This window comes from Conger conger, chromosome 1 (genome assembly GCF_963514075.1).
Source record: "Conger conger chromosome 1, fConCon1.1, whole genome shotgun sequence".
Classification (NCBI taxonomy): Eukaryota; Metazoa; Chordata; class Actinopteri; order Anguilliformes; family Congridae; genus Conger; species Conger conger.
The window spans coordinates 63,424,930-63,442,370 of NC_083760.1; the positions used below are offsets into that span (position 1 = coordinate 63,424,930).

Genomic DNA, 17,441 nt, shown 5'->3' on the forward strand with positions numbered 1-17,441 from the left:
TCAAGGTAACTGCAACCATAGAACCAGAGCTGTCATTGCCAATATCTCTCTATTGTTTTTCTAAAACATAAGTATAACCATAAGGATAACCTATGATTTGTTTGTCTGCCACATAAAATTCCATGGTGGAAAGAAACTGATGCTCCATGAATCAAGAAACTGAAGCAGTTACAACACTTGTACACATACAGTCCCATTGTATTTTTATTTTTTACATATTTACATCTGTTTGTCTACACATTTGTTTGAGAAACAACAATTTTCCTGTTGCAAATCAGACTTTTTCTCTTCTTTTCTAGAGTGTAGAAAGGCCACCATGGCAGACATTGTGTTTCTTGTGGATGGTTCCTCAAGCATTGGTCTTGATAATTTCCAAGAAATTAGGAATTTTCTGCATGCCTTTGTCGATGGCCTTGATATAGGCAACCATAAGGTGCGCATAGGACTGGCCCAGTTCAGTAATGTTCCTTATCAGGAGTTTCTCTTGGGAGAGCACATGGATAAAAAGGCTCTCCTGGAGCAGATAGACAACCTGGCATACAGGACAGGGGGCACCCAAACTGGAAAGGCCCTCCAATTCCTCCAGTCTACCTACTTCACTGAGGCTGGGGGTAGCCGGGCCAGTGAGAATGTCCCACAGATCACTGTGGTGATCACAGATGGCAGCTCCACTGATGAAGTTGAGGTTCCTGCTCGGGAGCTCAGGAAGCATGGTGTCATCATCTTCGCCATTGGTATTGGGGATGCTGATAAAGAAGAACTCCAGCAGATCGCCAACAGCCCACACAAGCACTTCGTTATCAGCATTGACAGCTACCAGGCACTACAGAAGTTGACTGAGAGTTTTCTGCAGACTGTGTGCACCTCTGTGGGAACACAGATACAAGGTAAAATATTTTGTGGCGATGAGTAAGCTCTGAGTATTAAGCCCTCGCCAGAACCAGCATCCATTGCGATTTCACAGTCCATTAAATTGCGATGGGCACAGTCACAGCAAGTTAATTTTAATGTGAAGTTTAAGTCAGAAGAGAAGGGCCCGACACACAATGCGTCAAACCTCTAAGTGGATAGGCTACAGCAGCAGATGACTTAATAAGTCTCAAATATAAGTTGAATAAAAACCGTGTATATACCGAGTGTGTATAGCTATTGAGATCATTATAGCTGAAACTTTATGTATTTCAAACTACTTTAGTTTACAGATATGACAGGTTTATGTTGTGCTAATCAAGACGTAGGGTAACCTCTTTTTATTAGTTTTACAGAGTTGTGGATAAAACAGTGAAAGCATATCTACTTAATTTGCACTTAGGCAGACACAGACGTAACCTCCTCATTTTCGTAGTTTCACAGTATTGTGGATATATGACAGTCAACGTTAGCTCCACAACATTTCTAGGTGAGATACCGTTCAGAGGACCCAGGTGCAGACCGGGAGTATGCAAAAACCTTGTCTTTATTCAGTCCAAATCAAGCCAGGTAATCAGAGAATCAACAATGCCAGAATCGAGATGTTAAAGATTAAACGAAAAACAAAACCGAGGTCAAAAATCTGTGACGTCAGGGCTGAGGTACAAAAAGGGCTAGGCAGTTGGGAAGTAAAAAGTCTAAATAACCAAATAATCAGAAAGGCAAACAAAACAGAAGGGTAAGGCAAACTCGGAATCATTGGCAAGAGGTGTCGTTAAAGAATCTCAAATAATCAGTCTTACTGGTAATCAGCTACTGAAAATTGATCAACGTTCTGACACCGAACAAGGCAGAGACTGAGGTTTACATACATGAGGGAAGGTGACAAACTAGGCGGGGCAAGGGAGTGAGGTGGGCTAAACAAATAGACAACAGGTGGAAAACAATAGGGTAATGATACAATAACAAGGGGAAACTAAAACGCGTACTGGATGCAAATAGACAAACACGTAATACAGACGGCTCCGGTTAAGAGAGTGGACATTTGCATAGAGTTAGGAGATGTAGTGATAGCGAGAGACAGGTGCAAACACTTTGCTGAAACTAAGCAAGTAATCAATGATAGCATAGGAAGGCGGAGCTACAGAACAGAACAGAAGCTGCAGATAACATTAGTAAGTTAGTTACGTGCTTGGATCTAAAATACCCAAAATAAGTGACTGTTAGTTAATTAGTTACACACACAGTAAGTGTGTTAATGTAATTAGTACTGTACAATATCTATATTAGTAGTTATTAGTAAGCATAGTGCTATACAACATTAACTAGCGAGAAAGCAGGAAGTAAGGAATGCGAGACTGGGAAGGAATCGTTGAAACCTAGAAATCGACGAAAACACCTGAATAGTGCAGCAGGCAGACAGGGGAGTGACTCGGGCTCAGAAAACGTCCTGACACAGACATAACAGGGGATGATGAAATGCTATGAACAGTAATGTCTAATAAACAGAAAACCAGATATGATGGTGAAAAATAATAAATTACAAGAATAACAATAAAAAACTAACAGACAGACTCAGGAACATGACATGCTGACTGTCTCTTGTCTTCTTTCTCCAAAATATGCAACTGCTGGATTCCTCTAAGAAACTTAGACACTCATTGCATTCATTTGTTCTGGGTGTTTGCTTAGTTTTGAGTATGAAAACAAACAGACCACAGATGTCACCAAATCCACTAAAACTGAAAAATTAGGGATAGGCACTTATTCTTTTTTCATCAATTTTATTACCCTTTGCATGTAAATGTGTTATATATTGTGCTGCAAGTGATTCAAGTGTGTCGAACAATTATATTTTTCTGCATGTTATTACACTACAAATTAAGTATCATTTTCATTTTCAACATTAGCTCCAAGATTTGCTGATGTGGTCATCCTGGTGGACAGCACAGCTGACATAGGAAGGGTGAAAAACCTCCTGAACCGATTGGTCAGCCAGTTGAATGTTGGCAGTGAGGCACACCGGATTGGCCTGGCACAGTTTGGCTCTGACACTCAGGTGGAGTTCCTGCTGAACACGTATCAAACCAAGGACGAGGTCCAGCTTCATTTAAGAAACAAGTTCCGACTGCGGCCTGGGAGGGATCGTCAGTTAGGGAAGGCCCTGGAGCATGCTCGCGTCACTTTCTTCAACACAGCTGCTGGCAGCCGGATTGCTGAAGGCTTTCAGCAGTTCCTGGTGGTGATCACCGCTGGGCAGTCAGAGGACAGTGTGATGAGGGCTGCAAGAACCATCAAGACTGAGGGGGTGAATGTCATCTCCATTGGACTGCCTAAAACCAACAGACAGGAGCTGGAGCTCATTGCCACATCACCCTATGTGTTCCAGACTCCATCACAGAGCATTGCAGTGATACCCCAGGAAGTAAAGGGTATCATTGAATCTAAGCAAGCCCACTATGGACTCGCAACAGGGCCTTCAGGTGATTCCACTCTTTAATTATTCATTCATTCATTCATTCATTATTCAATTTTGTAATTTATTATTATTTATTTATGTTTTATTCATATGATGAGGTAAAATTCAACTGACCTGGTTTGTAGGATACAAAGAAATACAGCTTTTATCATTTTAAGTGAGTCATGTAGGCATATAGGCATCATGTAATGTCACAATTTCTTCTTCTGAATCAAGATGCCTTAAATCTTATTCTTTTCTTCCACCACTAATCTTTTTTTTTCAGATTGTAGGTCAGCCAAAATGGCTGACATTGTTTTCATTGTTGACCAGTCCGGCAGCATGCAGGCAAAACACTTCCAGCTGGTTCGGCAGTTCATCTACCGCATTGTAGATGGCCTTGATGTTAGCTCCAAGAAAGTGAGGGTGGGTATCGTCCTGTACAGCGATGCTGCAAAAGCTGTCGTTTACCTAAACAGCATTAAAGAGAAGGATGATATTCTGCAGTTCATTAAAATGCTGCCATACCAAGAGGGTAGCACTAAGACTGGCGCTGCCTTGAACTTTACCCGTGAATACATGTTCAGCAAGAGTACAGGGAGTCGGAAGAGCCAGGGGGTGCAGCAGCTGGCCGTCCTCATCACGAACAGCAAGTCCCAGGATGATGTCAGCATTGCCTCGGTGGCCCTGCGCCGCACAGGGGTTACTGTATATGCTGTCGGGGTGAAGGATGCTGACCCTAACGAACTGAGGCAGATCGCCTCCCACCCTGCTAGGAAGTACGTCTTCAAGGCTGACAGCCTTGCTAAACTGGAGAAAAGCCTTCAGAAGCTTCTGTGTTACAACATCATCCGAGCAGTCTTTGCTGTTCCTGTCAGAAGTTTCAATATAAAAACAGGTAACCACTAAACTGTGAAGTAAATAAAATGCAAAGCTAGTGCTCTTTTTGTGACTGGAAGAAGCAGCCCTTGAAAGAGCAACATCTGTCACTCAGTTGCTCAAAATGACTGCCCCACTGATAAAACATATAGCACATTTGTTTGTTTATCACAAATGTGAAATTAATTTGTTTAATTAGCTATTGAAGTTATTCAGAGTAAAAGTTTGAACATTCTTCTGTTGTTGATCAAAATAATATAGCAGTCACAATAATTACTGTAATTCCACGTTCACACCATCGACTTATGACAGTGACAAAAGCAAACAAACTCTACGGAGAACTGCGGCATACAGCAGGGGAGTACACAGCGGCAAATGGCCTGTATGTTTGTTTCTCTGTGTTTTTCACAGAACTTGCTGCAAAACTGACTAGTAATATTTTACATAGACTAGGTTAAAAAAATATGGACCAAGTGCCTGTGGCATCACCCACTGACTATCCACGGGATATTGAAAGTAAAGTGTTCAGGTGCCGCCATGTTCTTCAATTTGGAGCCAGTGACTGCACCATAAGGAAATGGGAAGCCTTTATATGGGTATGAGTTACTCAACTGTGAGGCAAATTTTCCCTGATTTGTCCACAAAGTATCACTATATTGTCCTTATAACACTATAACTTCAGCACGTGGGGAGGCATTCGATGAAGAAAAAATGCAGACTGCAGCTAGAGATTCTTGCGGAAAACAAATACTGACAATATAAACATATGGTAAAAAATAACTATTTTTGGGGCTGCGGTGGCGCACAGCTAAAGTAACAGACCTTGATGCAGGCATCAGTTTGTTGCAGTTGCACAGGAGGACCGGGGTTCGATTCCCAGTCCTGTCAAAGCTGAGTTTGGTCATCTCTCATGGAGCGGCATAATTGGCTCGCTGCGCCGAGGGAGGGACTCAGCAGGGGCTAGTAGGACCTCCACGTACAACAGCGCCCCGGTCACCTCGGAATCACGGTCACAGGCTATGAGACAAGATGGCTTAAAGAAGGCGTGTCATTCTCAGGATTACTAGATCCATCTGGGCCGCCGAGGGATGGGGTCATAAGTGGTGTATCCCCAGCTAACACTAATTGGATTAGATGGGGTACAACTGGCTACTAAATTGGGAGAAAAAATACTGGAGCCAACCGCACTGGCGCCAGTGAGCAAAACACAGGAAAACAACGCCTGGTTTTGGCCGCTTGATATTTCAGCATTGCCAACCAATCAGAAATGAGCAGTATCCCACAAACTTCTGTTCGTCTATCTGCTCCAAACCATCCTGGCATTCAAGAGCAGCTAGTGGAGAAGAGACCAACATCAGAGCATAGCTAGCAACATAGCTTGTTTTTTAGGCTTATAGAAACAAGGCATAGCTGACTGCACTGTACTGGATGTTGCCAGAATAACCCATTAGAAATTAATGTATCAGTTCAAATCATAGCAGTCATACACTGGCTTTTGAAAGTATTCAGACCCCTTCACGTTTTGCACTCTTTATTTTGTTGTAGATTATATTGTAAATGGATAAAATTGCCATTTTTGCATATTAATCTTCATTCAATAACCCATAATAACAAAGTGTAAACATTTTGAAATCTGTATTCAGACCCTTAATTTAGTACTTTGTATAAGCCCATACATAAGCAATTACAGCTTAGAGTCATCTTGGGTAAGTCTAGAAGCTTTACACACCTGTATTTTGGCAGTTTATCGCATTCTTCCTGGCAGATCCTCTCAAGCTCTGCCAGATTGGATGGGAATGGTCTGTGAACTGCCATCTTCAGGTCTCTGCACAGATGTTCTATGGAGGTTTTGGCTGGGCCACTCAAGGACAGTTAGAGACTTGTCCTGAAGCCACTTCAGCATTCTTAGCTGTGTGCTTTGGGTCATTGTTGAAAGGTGGTCAGTCACCCCAGTCGGTTGTGTGCATTCCGGAGCAGGTTTTCTTCAAGGACCTCTCTGTATTTGGCTGCATTCATTCTTCCCTCAATTCTGACCAGTCTCCCTGTCCCTGTTGCTGAGAAACACCCCCATAGCATGATGATGCCACCACCATGCTGCACTGTAGGGATGGTATTAAACAGGTGATGAACAGTGCCTGGTGCTTGGATTTCTGCCCAAACAGTTACATTTTTGTTCAATCAGATCAGAGCACTGATGTTATTGTGGCTGCACCCGGGCTTGAACCACCAACCCTGCAGGTCACCTTAGCCAGCTTAGCCACTAGGCTATAGCACAGTATTATCTCCTGGGGGCATGGCATGATTAACATTACACAGAAGATTTCTCACAACATTGGGATATTATCTCTACAGGAAAAAATTCTGACCCATAACACCACAAATGAAAAAAGGTGATTGTATGGTTATGATAGGATAACAAGTTAGTTACAGTATGAGGTAAAAATTTCATCCACAAACAGCTGAGTAGCGTTCAAACAGGTTAGGAGGGTTAGACTGCAAATTCAACAAATCATTAAAATCTTTTTTTACAATCAAGTTCTTCGTGTAGCACCAAATTGAGCGAGAACCACAAAACATGCCCCCTTGTTGCTGCACATGACCAAGTACTGCCACTCCCACAAGTCAATGGTGTGAAGGGGTTATAAGCATTGCACAATATTTCTTTTGTCACATTTTACTGCAAGTACAGTGCCGTGAAGAAGTATTTTCCCCCTTCCTGATTTCCATATTATGTATTTGTCACACTGAATGGTCTTTATTTAAAATGTAATATTAGACAAAGGGAACCTGAGTAAACACAAACAAATCTCTTAATTACTATTTCATTTTTTAAATAAGAAAAGTAATGAAACCCAAATCACCCATGTGTAATTCACCCAAATGTAATCGCCCCCTTAAACTTAATAACTGGTTGTACCTTTTTTATCTAAAATAATTGCAACCAAACCCTTCTTTTAATTTGATATTAATTGTTTACATTGCTGTTGACAAATTTTGTCCCAGTCTTCTTTGTAGAACTGCTGTAATTCAGACAAATTCTGAATTTTTCAAGCATGAACTCCTCGTTTCTGGTCCTGCCACTGCTTCTTTATTGGGTTCAAGTAAAGACTTTGACTCGGTCTCTCCAAAGCCATTTCTAATGCTCTGGGACTCCACTGTACCACAGTAAGTTGTTGTTGAAGTATAATTGGGTAATGCAGGAAGACAATGATCCAAAGCACAAATGCAAGTCCGCATCTGAATGGCTTAAAAGAAACAAAATTAAAGTGGCCCAGTCAAGTGGCCTAGACTTGAACCCAATAGAGATGCTATGGCAGGACCTGAAACAATGTTTTTCATGTTTGAAAACCTATCCATTTCTCTGAATTAAATCAGTTCTGCAAAGAAAGGTGGGAAATGTGAAGACTGATATGAAATTATAGAATGTGTTTTCTTACAATTATTGCTGCTAATATTGGTACTTTTTTCACACACTGTTCCTCTGCTCTCTTTCATACCATCCTCACTATGTTCTCCTCTCACTATATCCCGGATCTTTCAGGCTGTGTTTTGACGGCAGTAGCAGACTTTTACTTCTTGATCGACCACTCTGGGAGCATCTATCCAAATGACTTCAAAGACATGAAAAAGTTCATCAACGAGTTTCTGTACATGTTCAAAATTGGGCCGGACTATGTCCGGGTTGGAGTGGTGAAATTTGCAGATGACCCCACACTTGAATTCCGTCTGACAGAGCACACCACTAGCAGTTCCCTGGAGACCGCTGTGGACAATGTCCGCCAGGTGGGTGGGGGGACAGAGATTGGGAAAGCACTGACCTTCATGGCCCCACTGTTCAAAGAAGCCTCCGAGAGCCGGGGCGAGAAGGTGCCAGAGTTTCTCATCATCATCACTGATGGGAAATCCTCTGACCCGGTCGAGCAGCCAGCAAAAAAGCTGCGTGATCAGGGTGTTACCATCTATGCCATTGGGGTGAAGCGTGCTGATGAGGATGAGCTGCTGCAGATTGCTGGTTCTCCAGAGAAGAAGTTCTTTGTCAATGACTTTGATGCTCTTAAACCCATCAAAGATGAAATTGCTACAGACATCTGCTCTGAAGAGGGTATGTATCCCATATCCATACACTCCCAAATGGCTTTTCCTATCAGGGCAGGGGGCATATAACTCTTCATAAAATATGGGGGATGGAATAGGCATAAATCAGGAAAGCACAATATTTAACCAGGTTTGCTTCAATTTTATTTCAATTTAGTCCTTTCAGGAAATAAAATGCAATTTATATTGAAATAGAAAAATCCTTATAGGCATTATAGGCATTATATAAATGAATGGTAATGAAATTAGTATGATGATTTTGAAATGGTGTGCAATGGTGTTTTTTACTATGACAGTTCAAACCCTATTTGGAAATAGATAGGCTGTGTTTTTGTTTTAGCATAACTACTTAGAAAGGAATACTATGTTTAAGGTGTGATAAGTGAAACTAGATTTTGAATAAAAAAGTAAATCAGTTACTAGGTTTTAGAATGTTAGCAAAGATTAATTTCCAAACACCAATTATTTAAGATATAGTTTTAGGTAATTTCAGAGAAAATTGCCTTGATAAATATCTAACTTACATATATATATATATATATATTTTTTTTTTATAGTTTGCAAGGATATGGAAGCAGATGTCCTCTTCTTGATTGATGGTTCAAGTAGTATTGGTGCTGCTGATTTCATGCAGATGAAGCAGTTCATAATGTCTATTGTGGACAAGTCTGAAGTAGGTCTTGGCAAGCTCCATGTCGGTGTCTTGCAGTTTAGCATAAAACAGCAAGAAGAATTCCCCCTTAACAAGTTCTATGACAAAGGGAGCATTAAACAGGCTATCACTTCCATTCAGCAGTTGGATGGAGGGACTCTCACAGGAGCTGGGCTGTCCTTTGCCTCAAAGTACTTTGACTCACCCAAGGGAGGGCGTTTAAATGTTAGGCAATTCTTGATTGTGATCACTGATGGTGAGGCCCAAGATGAAGTGGCCAAGCCAGCTGAAGAGCTGAGAAACAAAGGTGTGATAATCTATTCAATTGGAGTGCTAAACGCCAACAGCTCCCAATTGCTGGAGATCAGCGGGGCCCAGGAAAGGGTCTTCACTGAGAGAGACTTTGACGCTCTCCAGCATTTAGAAAAACTAATTCTCTTTAAACTCTGCCACCCAGAGGCTGGTGAGTATTGTTTTTTTTTAAGATGTGTTTTTAAATGCTTAAAGTGGCAATCCTTTTTTTTCCATATAAAAAAAATACCTTATTTGATATATTTTCACAAATATTTTTGTAGCAATATGGATTCAATATGTTTGCATTCTGCAATTGCTCCTTTATGTGCCATATTCCACTGGTGTGTCATGTGCGACAATCCCACCAAATACTCAAGTGTGATGGGTGATGCACACACAGGAACTTGCATGCCAAGTGTAAAAGTGCAAGTTGCTGAAATCCAAAAAGCATCTTTAAAATTAGGTTGGGTATGATCCTCAGACAACATTGTTGTTTGTTTCTAGGGAGTCTTCTTTCTCCAAAATGTGCTACTACTGGATTATGTTCTAACAAAAATAAGCACTTGAGATGCTTCTAGTAATAACTTCATTTCGAATGGAACTCTGTTATTCTGAGTGAGAAAACAAACTTTTGTGGCCACCACGTCACCAGATCCACCAAAACTGGAAAATTAAAGATAAGACACTTTAAAAGGTGTTAAAAGGCATTGTTTTAAAATGTATCTATGCTGTGTAATTGACAAAATGTCATACAAATACCTAATTTACTATTAATTGTCATGGATTTAAACAGACTGCAAGAAGACAGAGGTTGCAGACATGATCTTTCTAGTGGATGGTTCCAGCAGCATCAAACCGGAGGAGTTCAAGAGCATGAAAAAATTCATGACATCAATGGTCAACAACACAAATGTTGGGGAAAGTCGTACCAGGTTTGGAACTATCTTGTACTCGGACACACCCAAAAGCAGTTTTACTTTGAACGAGTACTACACCAAAAGAGAAGTTCGAACAGCTATTGCCAACCTGGAGCCACCAGGCGGTAGCACATACACGGCCCTGGGCTTGCAGTACTCACTAGCCTTCTTTGACCCACAACACGGTGGTCGTGGTGCTGAGAAAATTCCTCAGATCCTGATGGTGATCACAGATGGGGAGGCCACAGATGCAGTGGCTCTTCCAGTGTGGTCCAGGGCAGTGAGGGAGAAGGGCATCAAGATTTACGGTGTTGGAGTGGGGGGCGCTGACAAGAAGGAACTGGAAGTCATGACGGGGGATCCAAAGAAAGTCTTCTACGTGGACAGCTATCAAGCCTTGGAAGCGCTCTACAAAAACCTCTCTAATGTGCTGTGTGTTGAAACAAAACCAGGTAGGCACACTGTTTGTGGCCGCCAATTTCTAAATGTGTCAGCCTGTCATCTTCAGTTAAGTTAATTCCATGGACATAATGCCGAAAGGGTGGGCGGCGTGGATGGAGCAGTGGGTAGCACTGCCGCCTCACAGCAAGGAGGTCCTGGGTTCGAATCCCCGTCGGCCGGGGCCTCTTTGTGTGGAGTTTGCATGTTCTCCCCGTGTCTGTGTGGGTTTCCTCTGGGAACTCCGGTTTCCTCCCACAGTCCAAAGACATGCAGGTTAGACTGATTGGAGAGTCTAAATTGCCCATAGGTGTGAATGGTGTGTGTGCCCTGCGATGCCCAATGTATGCTGGGATAGGTTCCAGCCCCCCTGCGACCCTGTTCAGGTTAGGATAATGAATGAATGAATAATGGCAAAAGTGGTTGTGTTGAATTAATATCTTAGAATTTGGGGGGCATACTAACATTTTTTATTCAAATGTTCTCACTCCACTTTAATACTGTTATTGTTTCTCCCATCCAGTGTGTGGAAAGGAGAAGGCGGATCTGGTTATACTTATGGATGGATCCACCAGCATTGGGGAAGTTGAATTTAAGATGATGAAGAAGTTTGTGTCAGATCTGGCGGGCAGTTTCCGAGTAAGCCAGGAAAATGTGAGGATAGGGATGGCCCAGTTCAGCACGGACCCCCATATTCATTTTTATCTTAACCAGTACGACAATATAACTGATGTCAAGGACAATATCCTGGCCATAGACCAAATTGGAGGGGGCACGTTCATCGGCAAAGCTCTGTACTTTATCCAGCAGTTCTTTCAGGCTTCCACTGGCAGCCGGATTGCCCAAAAAGTTTCTCAGAACCTGGTTCTAATCACTGATGGGGAGTCCCTGGACGATGTGGAGCATGCAGCTGAGGTATTGAGGTCCATGAACATAAACGTGTTTGTCATTGGTGTGGGTCGGATCCACGCTTTTGAGCTGCTGCAAATTGCAGGATTCCATGACAGGTTTTTCACTGCCCACGACTTTGCTGGTTTGGAGAAGATCAAGGAGAATGTGGTGGATACAATATGCCGTCCACAAAGTGACCGCCCAGAAGGTGAGGGGAGACCTCATACTCATTGAGTAGGATTCTATGTTTGAGAACTACCCAATAAACCAATAAACTGATGTGTCAGTTTAAGCAACACTAGCATCTACTATTTCATGCTCTTCAGGATTTGGGAGATATTTTAGGTTTTTTTGTGGGATATTTGGGAGACAGGTTTTAGCTTTTAATTAGAAACCAAGATTTAAGATTAAAACTGTATCAATTCCATCATTGTGGCAGGTAAGATATGTAGTATATAAAAACATTTATACCAGGTCCACTCCAGATTCCAAACAGAATTATTCAACTTCCAAAGTATGAAACTACAGGTTTTGGTCCCAATTAAGATTTAGACCTCATCGCAAATATCTAACATTCCATGTCTATCACTGACACAATGCTGGACCCTTACTTCAGTCCTTGTTTTTCCTACCTCTGACAGTCACTCCTTTTCTTGTATTGTGAATGAATGCCTGTACTCATCAATCATAATATATAATGGCATATTATCATGTACTATGTAGCTAGACAGTCTTTGTGTTTGATATGTATTTTCTCTCATAAAACACATAAAGGTGTGTGGTGACTTGCTACATATGCAGCATGTGAGCAGCAAAATTGTTTGTATAAATCCTGGAATGAAAAACCATTGAAGACTGTTTATTTGTTGTGGTGGGTAAACCTTTTGTACAGTGTGATGGTCTTTCTCTACAGTCTGCTCTGTGGACATTGGAATTGGATTTGACATGTCCCGGAGGGCCCGAGCTGATCTACTCTTCAGTGGTCAGCAGAAGTTGAAGGCATACTTTTCTGACATCGTCCGATATGCATCCTCCCTGGATGAACTCTGCTGCACTGAAGGCAAAAGCATGAAGCCCAACATTGGCTTCCTGGTGGTTGGGGAAGATGGGAGCGTCATTAACGATTATGAGTTTGAGTTGTATAATGAGCAGGTGGTCCAGAAGGTGATGGCCCTGCAGACCTCCGAGGCTACCTTCTTTAATGTGCAGTTGCTGCAGGCCTTCTCTAAAAAGTTCCAGGAACAATCCCGCGCTGGTGTGAAGGTGAGCTAACCACTGGAACTCAGTGTGGAGATACAGGACATGACAGAAAATAATGATGTGTTCCACATCTCGCCCATGTGATTTTAACATGTTAAAACTCATGTGAAGCTCATGTGGATTTTCTCAGTAAAAACTGGGGGAACACCATGGCCTGAGATTGAATCTGGCCCATACTAGTGGCAACTTGTTGGCAGCCCTGCAGGGGTGGTACACAATTGGCTTTGTGTTGCCCAAGGGATGTAAGGGAAGGATTCAGTTGCCAGTGTTTATTGCTCTGGGCTTTCTCTCTGTGCCTATGTATGATTGGGTCTCCTCCACCCCCACTCTACATGTGTCCAGCTTGTGGCTGTACTGTGAAAAGGAAAAGCTAGCTGGCACAATATTTATCTGAGGAGAACATGCAGTTAGGTTCAGTCTCCTGAGCTGGCAACAGGGAGCATATATGAGCACCGGGTGGGAATGGAAATGCCTAATTTAAATGACAAAAATGTATCAGGACTGAGTAATTTAATACATTTCCTTACATCTCTGTTCCCTAATGTATTGTTTTCTGGATGTACTACAGAGTCATGGTGTACAGAGCCACGGTGTACAAATGTAGCACCATACTCATTAAATATGGTAATTACTTATATTATTATGTGATACACCCTTTTGGTCAGTCGACTTTCCTTATTCAGACTTCTCTGGACGACTTGTTTTGTCATTTTGTTTTGTTTTCCCCCAGATCCTGATCATATTCACAGATGGATTTGATGACAACATTGAGGAGCTAGAGGCAGAATCAGACCGCCTCAGAAGAGAAGGTAGAGAATTGCACAAGAACAGAACAGAGGCGCTGGGGGCGCTCATCGTTTTGTTTTTTCTTGTTTCCTCACAATTTCCTTCTGCTTTCCACCATGCCTCTGGAATAGGAATCCAAGCATTGCTGTTAGTTGGTTTGGAGGGAGTCCGGAACCCCAGCGATCTTCAGATGGTTGAATTTGGAAGAGGTTTCGGCTATAAGCAACCCCTGTCCATCGGCATCCAGAATGTAGCCAGCGTCATGTTAAAGCAAATCGTGAGTATTTGTCACATCAAAGTTTCAGCTTTTGTTGCAGGTTCCCATCAGGAAAGTTTATTATTTGATCATTTATAGCCTACATTGGTTTAATCTGCTTTACATTGCACACCAAATGGTCATATTTTACAGCTTAATTATAGCTTTGATTGGCACTTTGATTCAAAATAGCACATTTTTAACCTCAATATCTCATCCATTTCAATACCAATCTCAATGCCATTTCGGAGGTCTGCTACAATGGCAACGGGTTCACCAACTACTATTTTTGTACTGCTATGTTGCACCATTTCCGTGTTATGGATGCCATTAGAAAATTTGCATAAAAGCTTTTGTGCTAAAACATTTTTCGATCAATTGGATCATGATGCAATACCACTCATTCTGTGGGTAATTCAGAAATATATACGCTTTTTGTAATTTCATGACAGTACATTTCTACATTTCAAAATTCTACATTTCGACGATACCTTGCCTATAGACTTAACATGGCGAGACACAATGCTAAAATGAGGCTAATCTCTAAACGGTTCTAAATGGACTGTTATGTTCAGCAATGTTATTGTGTGCAGGTAAAGTTAGTAGCCAGCCAGATGACATTCCGTTAGCGTACCGACAATAGCACCAGCCAGTCTCACTCATTGTCCAAAGTAAAGCAACCACTCAATTTGTGAAAACATGTTGGATACAGTAAAGCGTTAAAGTGTTAAAGCATTTAACAATAAAACAAGTGACAATGACACATAAAACACACTGGAATAAAATGTCCAGACACTTTACATGAATTTCTAAATTACAACACTAATCAGGACAGTAACAATAATGCATTTCTCTCTCTCTCTCATCTTCAAATTCTATTCAAATTGAATGACATGTTTTAAAATACATATTGCCAAAGCATTATTATCAATCAAAATAATAACAACAAAGACAAATGTGATAATAACAACCAAATAAATATAAAAGATTCAAATATAACAGACAATCTAATGTATAGTAATATTAGTAGTAGTAGCAATAGCACCACTATACTATAAACATAATCTCTCTCTCTCTCTCATTCTCCCCCTCACTCTCAAATTCAATTTCAAAATGTTTTATTCGCATGAAATATATTTGTATATATTGCCAAAGCATACACGCAGAAAGGAATAGGAATATGAATACAAACAACATGAAATACAATAAAGTTGTTAACAACAATGAATTCAGTATGGTAATGTCCACATTGAGTGTATATATAATAATAATAATAATAATAATAATAATAATAATAATAATAATAATAATAAAAATGAGGGGAAAAAAGAAATATAAGTGAATTATGAAATAAATATATATTCTCTCTCTCTCTCTCTCTCTCTCTCTCTCTCTCTCTCTCTCTCTCTCTCTGTAGGACACTGTAGTAGGACGAGAGTGCTGTGGGGTGATGTGTAAGTGTTCCGGTCAGGAGGGGGCCCGTGGTCCAAGGGGGTCGCCAGGAAGAAAGGTGAGACTCCAGCCAGTGATATAGCCATGCTGTGACAGGGTAGTTTGCAGTGTCCAGATCCACACTGTTGTGTACATATTAAACCCTGTCATTTTTTTAAATCTGTTCCTAAACAGGGCTTGCCAGGTCCAAAGGGTCACCCTGGATTCCCAGGAGCGGAAGGAGGGGTTGTGAGTTATTCATTTTATTGGAGGCACATATTAATGCCGACAAGATGTGAAACAAAATGTTTACTATAGTAGGCTTAAGCCATAACTTTTATGCAAACTAATTACTCTTCAAGGGTTCTGATGATCTGTATGTTTACACTAGGACTAGGTACTAGGTACTGTACTGTCCTCACAGGTCCTCTTTGCACTTGTTCTTGTGTTTGATTTGCACTTTGTTGTACGTCGCTCTGGATAAGAGCATCTGCTAAATGCCATGTAATGTAATGTAATGTAATGTAATTTAATATCGTTTATACATACATGTTCTGGGGACTCTAGTTCCTTTCCATCTGCCATCAAACCTCTAGAAACATGATAGACAGTGAAAACAACATGTAACAAAGTTCAGATGGTCAAAATAACTTAAAGGGGGCCACAGACTTTCGAGAAAGTTAGGAACCCTGGGTGATGCAAAATTTCAACATTTTATCAAGTCTAGGTCAAAATGGTCCCACAGCATGTTTGTTATCACAGTGTGGCAGGACAATGGGTGAGGCAAGGGTATGTCCAGGATTGTGCAATAAAGTTATAAACTGAAACCCAAACAGATATGGTTGAACAATGTTTTTTGGGTTGGAGGGAAAACCAGGAAAACCCAAAAGAGTAGAAGGTGCGCTCTGGAACAGGATCCACAGAAAGTTAAAATAAACCAATGAAAACAAATTAATGCCTTGCTCTGTTTCTCTACCTTCACTTTAGATATTCCATCTCTATTATGTGGCTAGCTAAGCTGGTTACCATGTCATGATTACATTAATGGCATTTGGCAGACAATCTTATTGTGGCTACACCAGGGATCAAACCGCCGACCTTGCGGTTCCCAGTCATGTATCTCAACCACTACGCTATAGGCCGCCCCAAAATGATCGAAATCCACCAAAAATCAAGAAGACTCTTCTTCTAATGTTCTTTTCTCCACTCACCATGCTTTCCCACACTGGTACTCACACCGTGAGTTGGGCTGTGGAGGCTTTTATTGGCAGTTGCCTAACCGCCCTCAGATGTGCAGCATTCTTCCCCTGGGGTAGTGTGTAATACACCCAGTCGACCAGTGAATGGAGCCAGTGAGCAGAGACATACCGCTCTCAAATACCAGTCCCCTGGTCCTGCCACAATAGATGGCTATTTAGCCCACTACTGAATTATATTCAAAACAGGGGCTAAACTATAAACCTAGCTAATCATTCTCAAAGAACCAACTGTGTCCATGTTAATTAAACAGGCTACTTTCAAATTCCATATTTTTCTGGACGGCTGGCAATATTAACTACGATTAGCTACTCTCTACAGTCATTAATGTACCACAAGCTGACAATGCTTGAGTTGGCAGCGGCTCCAACATCGCTTAAGACTGTGTTATTATATCATATGATATTGTAACAGTTGGCTTGCTAACAACTTTTGACAAAAAAATTATGGAAAAATAACACACCCCTCCCAGCCAATCAGAATTGAGTATTCAACCATGTCATTGTATATTCAAATCCAGTGTACTAGCATACAGTGCCAAACCAGCAATAATTGTGTCACTGTCCAGTGTAACTTTGCATTTAACTGTACTTAGTTCAGACCCTACACTCTAGCCAGACCTCTCTTTTATGCCACCTCTGGGTGTCTGGCTCGCACGTCCGCATGTCTGCACTGCCCATGTCATGTGTGCTCTGGTGCCCCAGTAAAGGAGGAAACTTCCCACTTTGATGAAGATGACAAAAACAATAGTTTTTTTTTTTTTTAGTGCAGAAAATGACAGTTGTGCATAACTGACAGTTTTAACAATTATTTAGAAGTGACCCAAATGACGGCAAGCATGTTGGATGGACCAACATTTGGCACTCTCCTCCTCACTAATATTGTCTATTTTCCATGGTTACCATATTCTAGAAATGT

The 17,441-nt window shown here is 41.3% G+C and overlaps 1 protein-coding gene across 1 annotated transcript in view; it reads left to right on the forward strand.

The window, feature by feature from the left end:
- The window catches only part of LOC133138437 (collagen alpha-6(VI) chain-like), a 58,035-nt gene that overhangs the window by 16,153 nt on the left and 24,441 nt on the right, over positions 1 to 17,441 (forward strand). The window contains exons 4-15 of the mRNA XM_061257210.1: positions 300 to 887; positions 2,820 to 3,392; positions 3,654 to 4,265; positions 7,788 to 8,348; positions 8,899 to 9,456; positions 10,081 to 10,656; positions 11,166 to 11,741; positions 12,447 to 12,796; positions 13,524 to 13,602; positions 13,711 to 13,856; positions 15,253 to 15,345; positions 15,462 to 15,515. Coding sequence (XP_061113194.1) covers positions 300 to 887; positions 2,820 to 3,392; positions 3,654 to 4,265; positions 7,788 to 8,348; positions 8,899 to 9,456; positions 10,081 to 10,656; positions 11,166 to 11,741; positions 12,447 to 12,796; positions 13,524 to 13,602; positions 13,711 to 13,856; positions 15,253 to 15,345; positions 15,462 to 15,515 — 4,766 coding nt within the window. The remainder of the gene's footprint in view (positions 1 to 299; positions 888 to 2,819; positions 3,393 to 3,653; positions 4,266 to 7,787; positions 8,349 to 8,898; positions 9,457 to 10,080; positions 10,657 to 11,165; positions 11,742 to 12,446; positions 12,797 to 13,523; positions 13,603 to 13,710; positions 13,857 to 15,252; positions 15,346 to 15,461; positions 15,516 to 17,441) is intronic.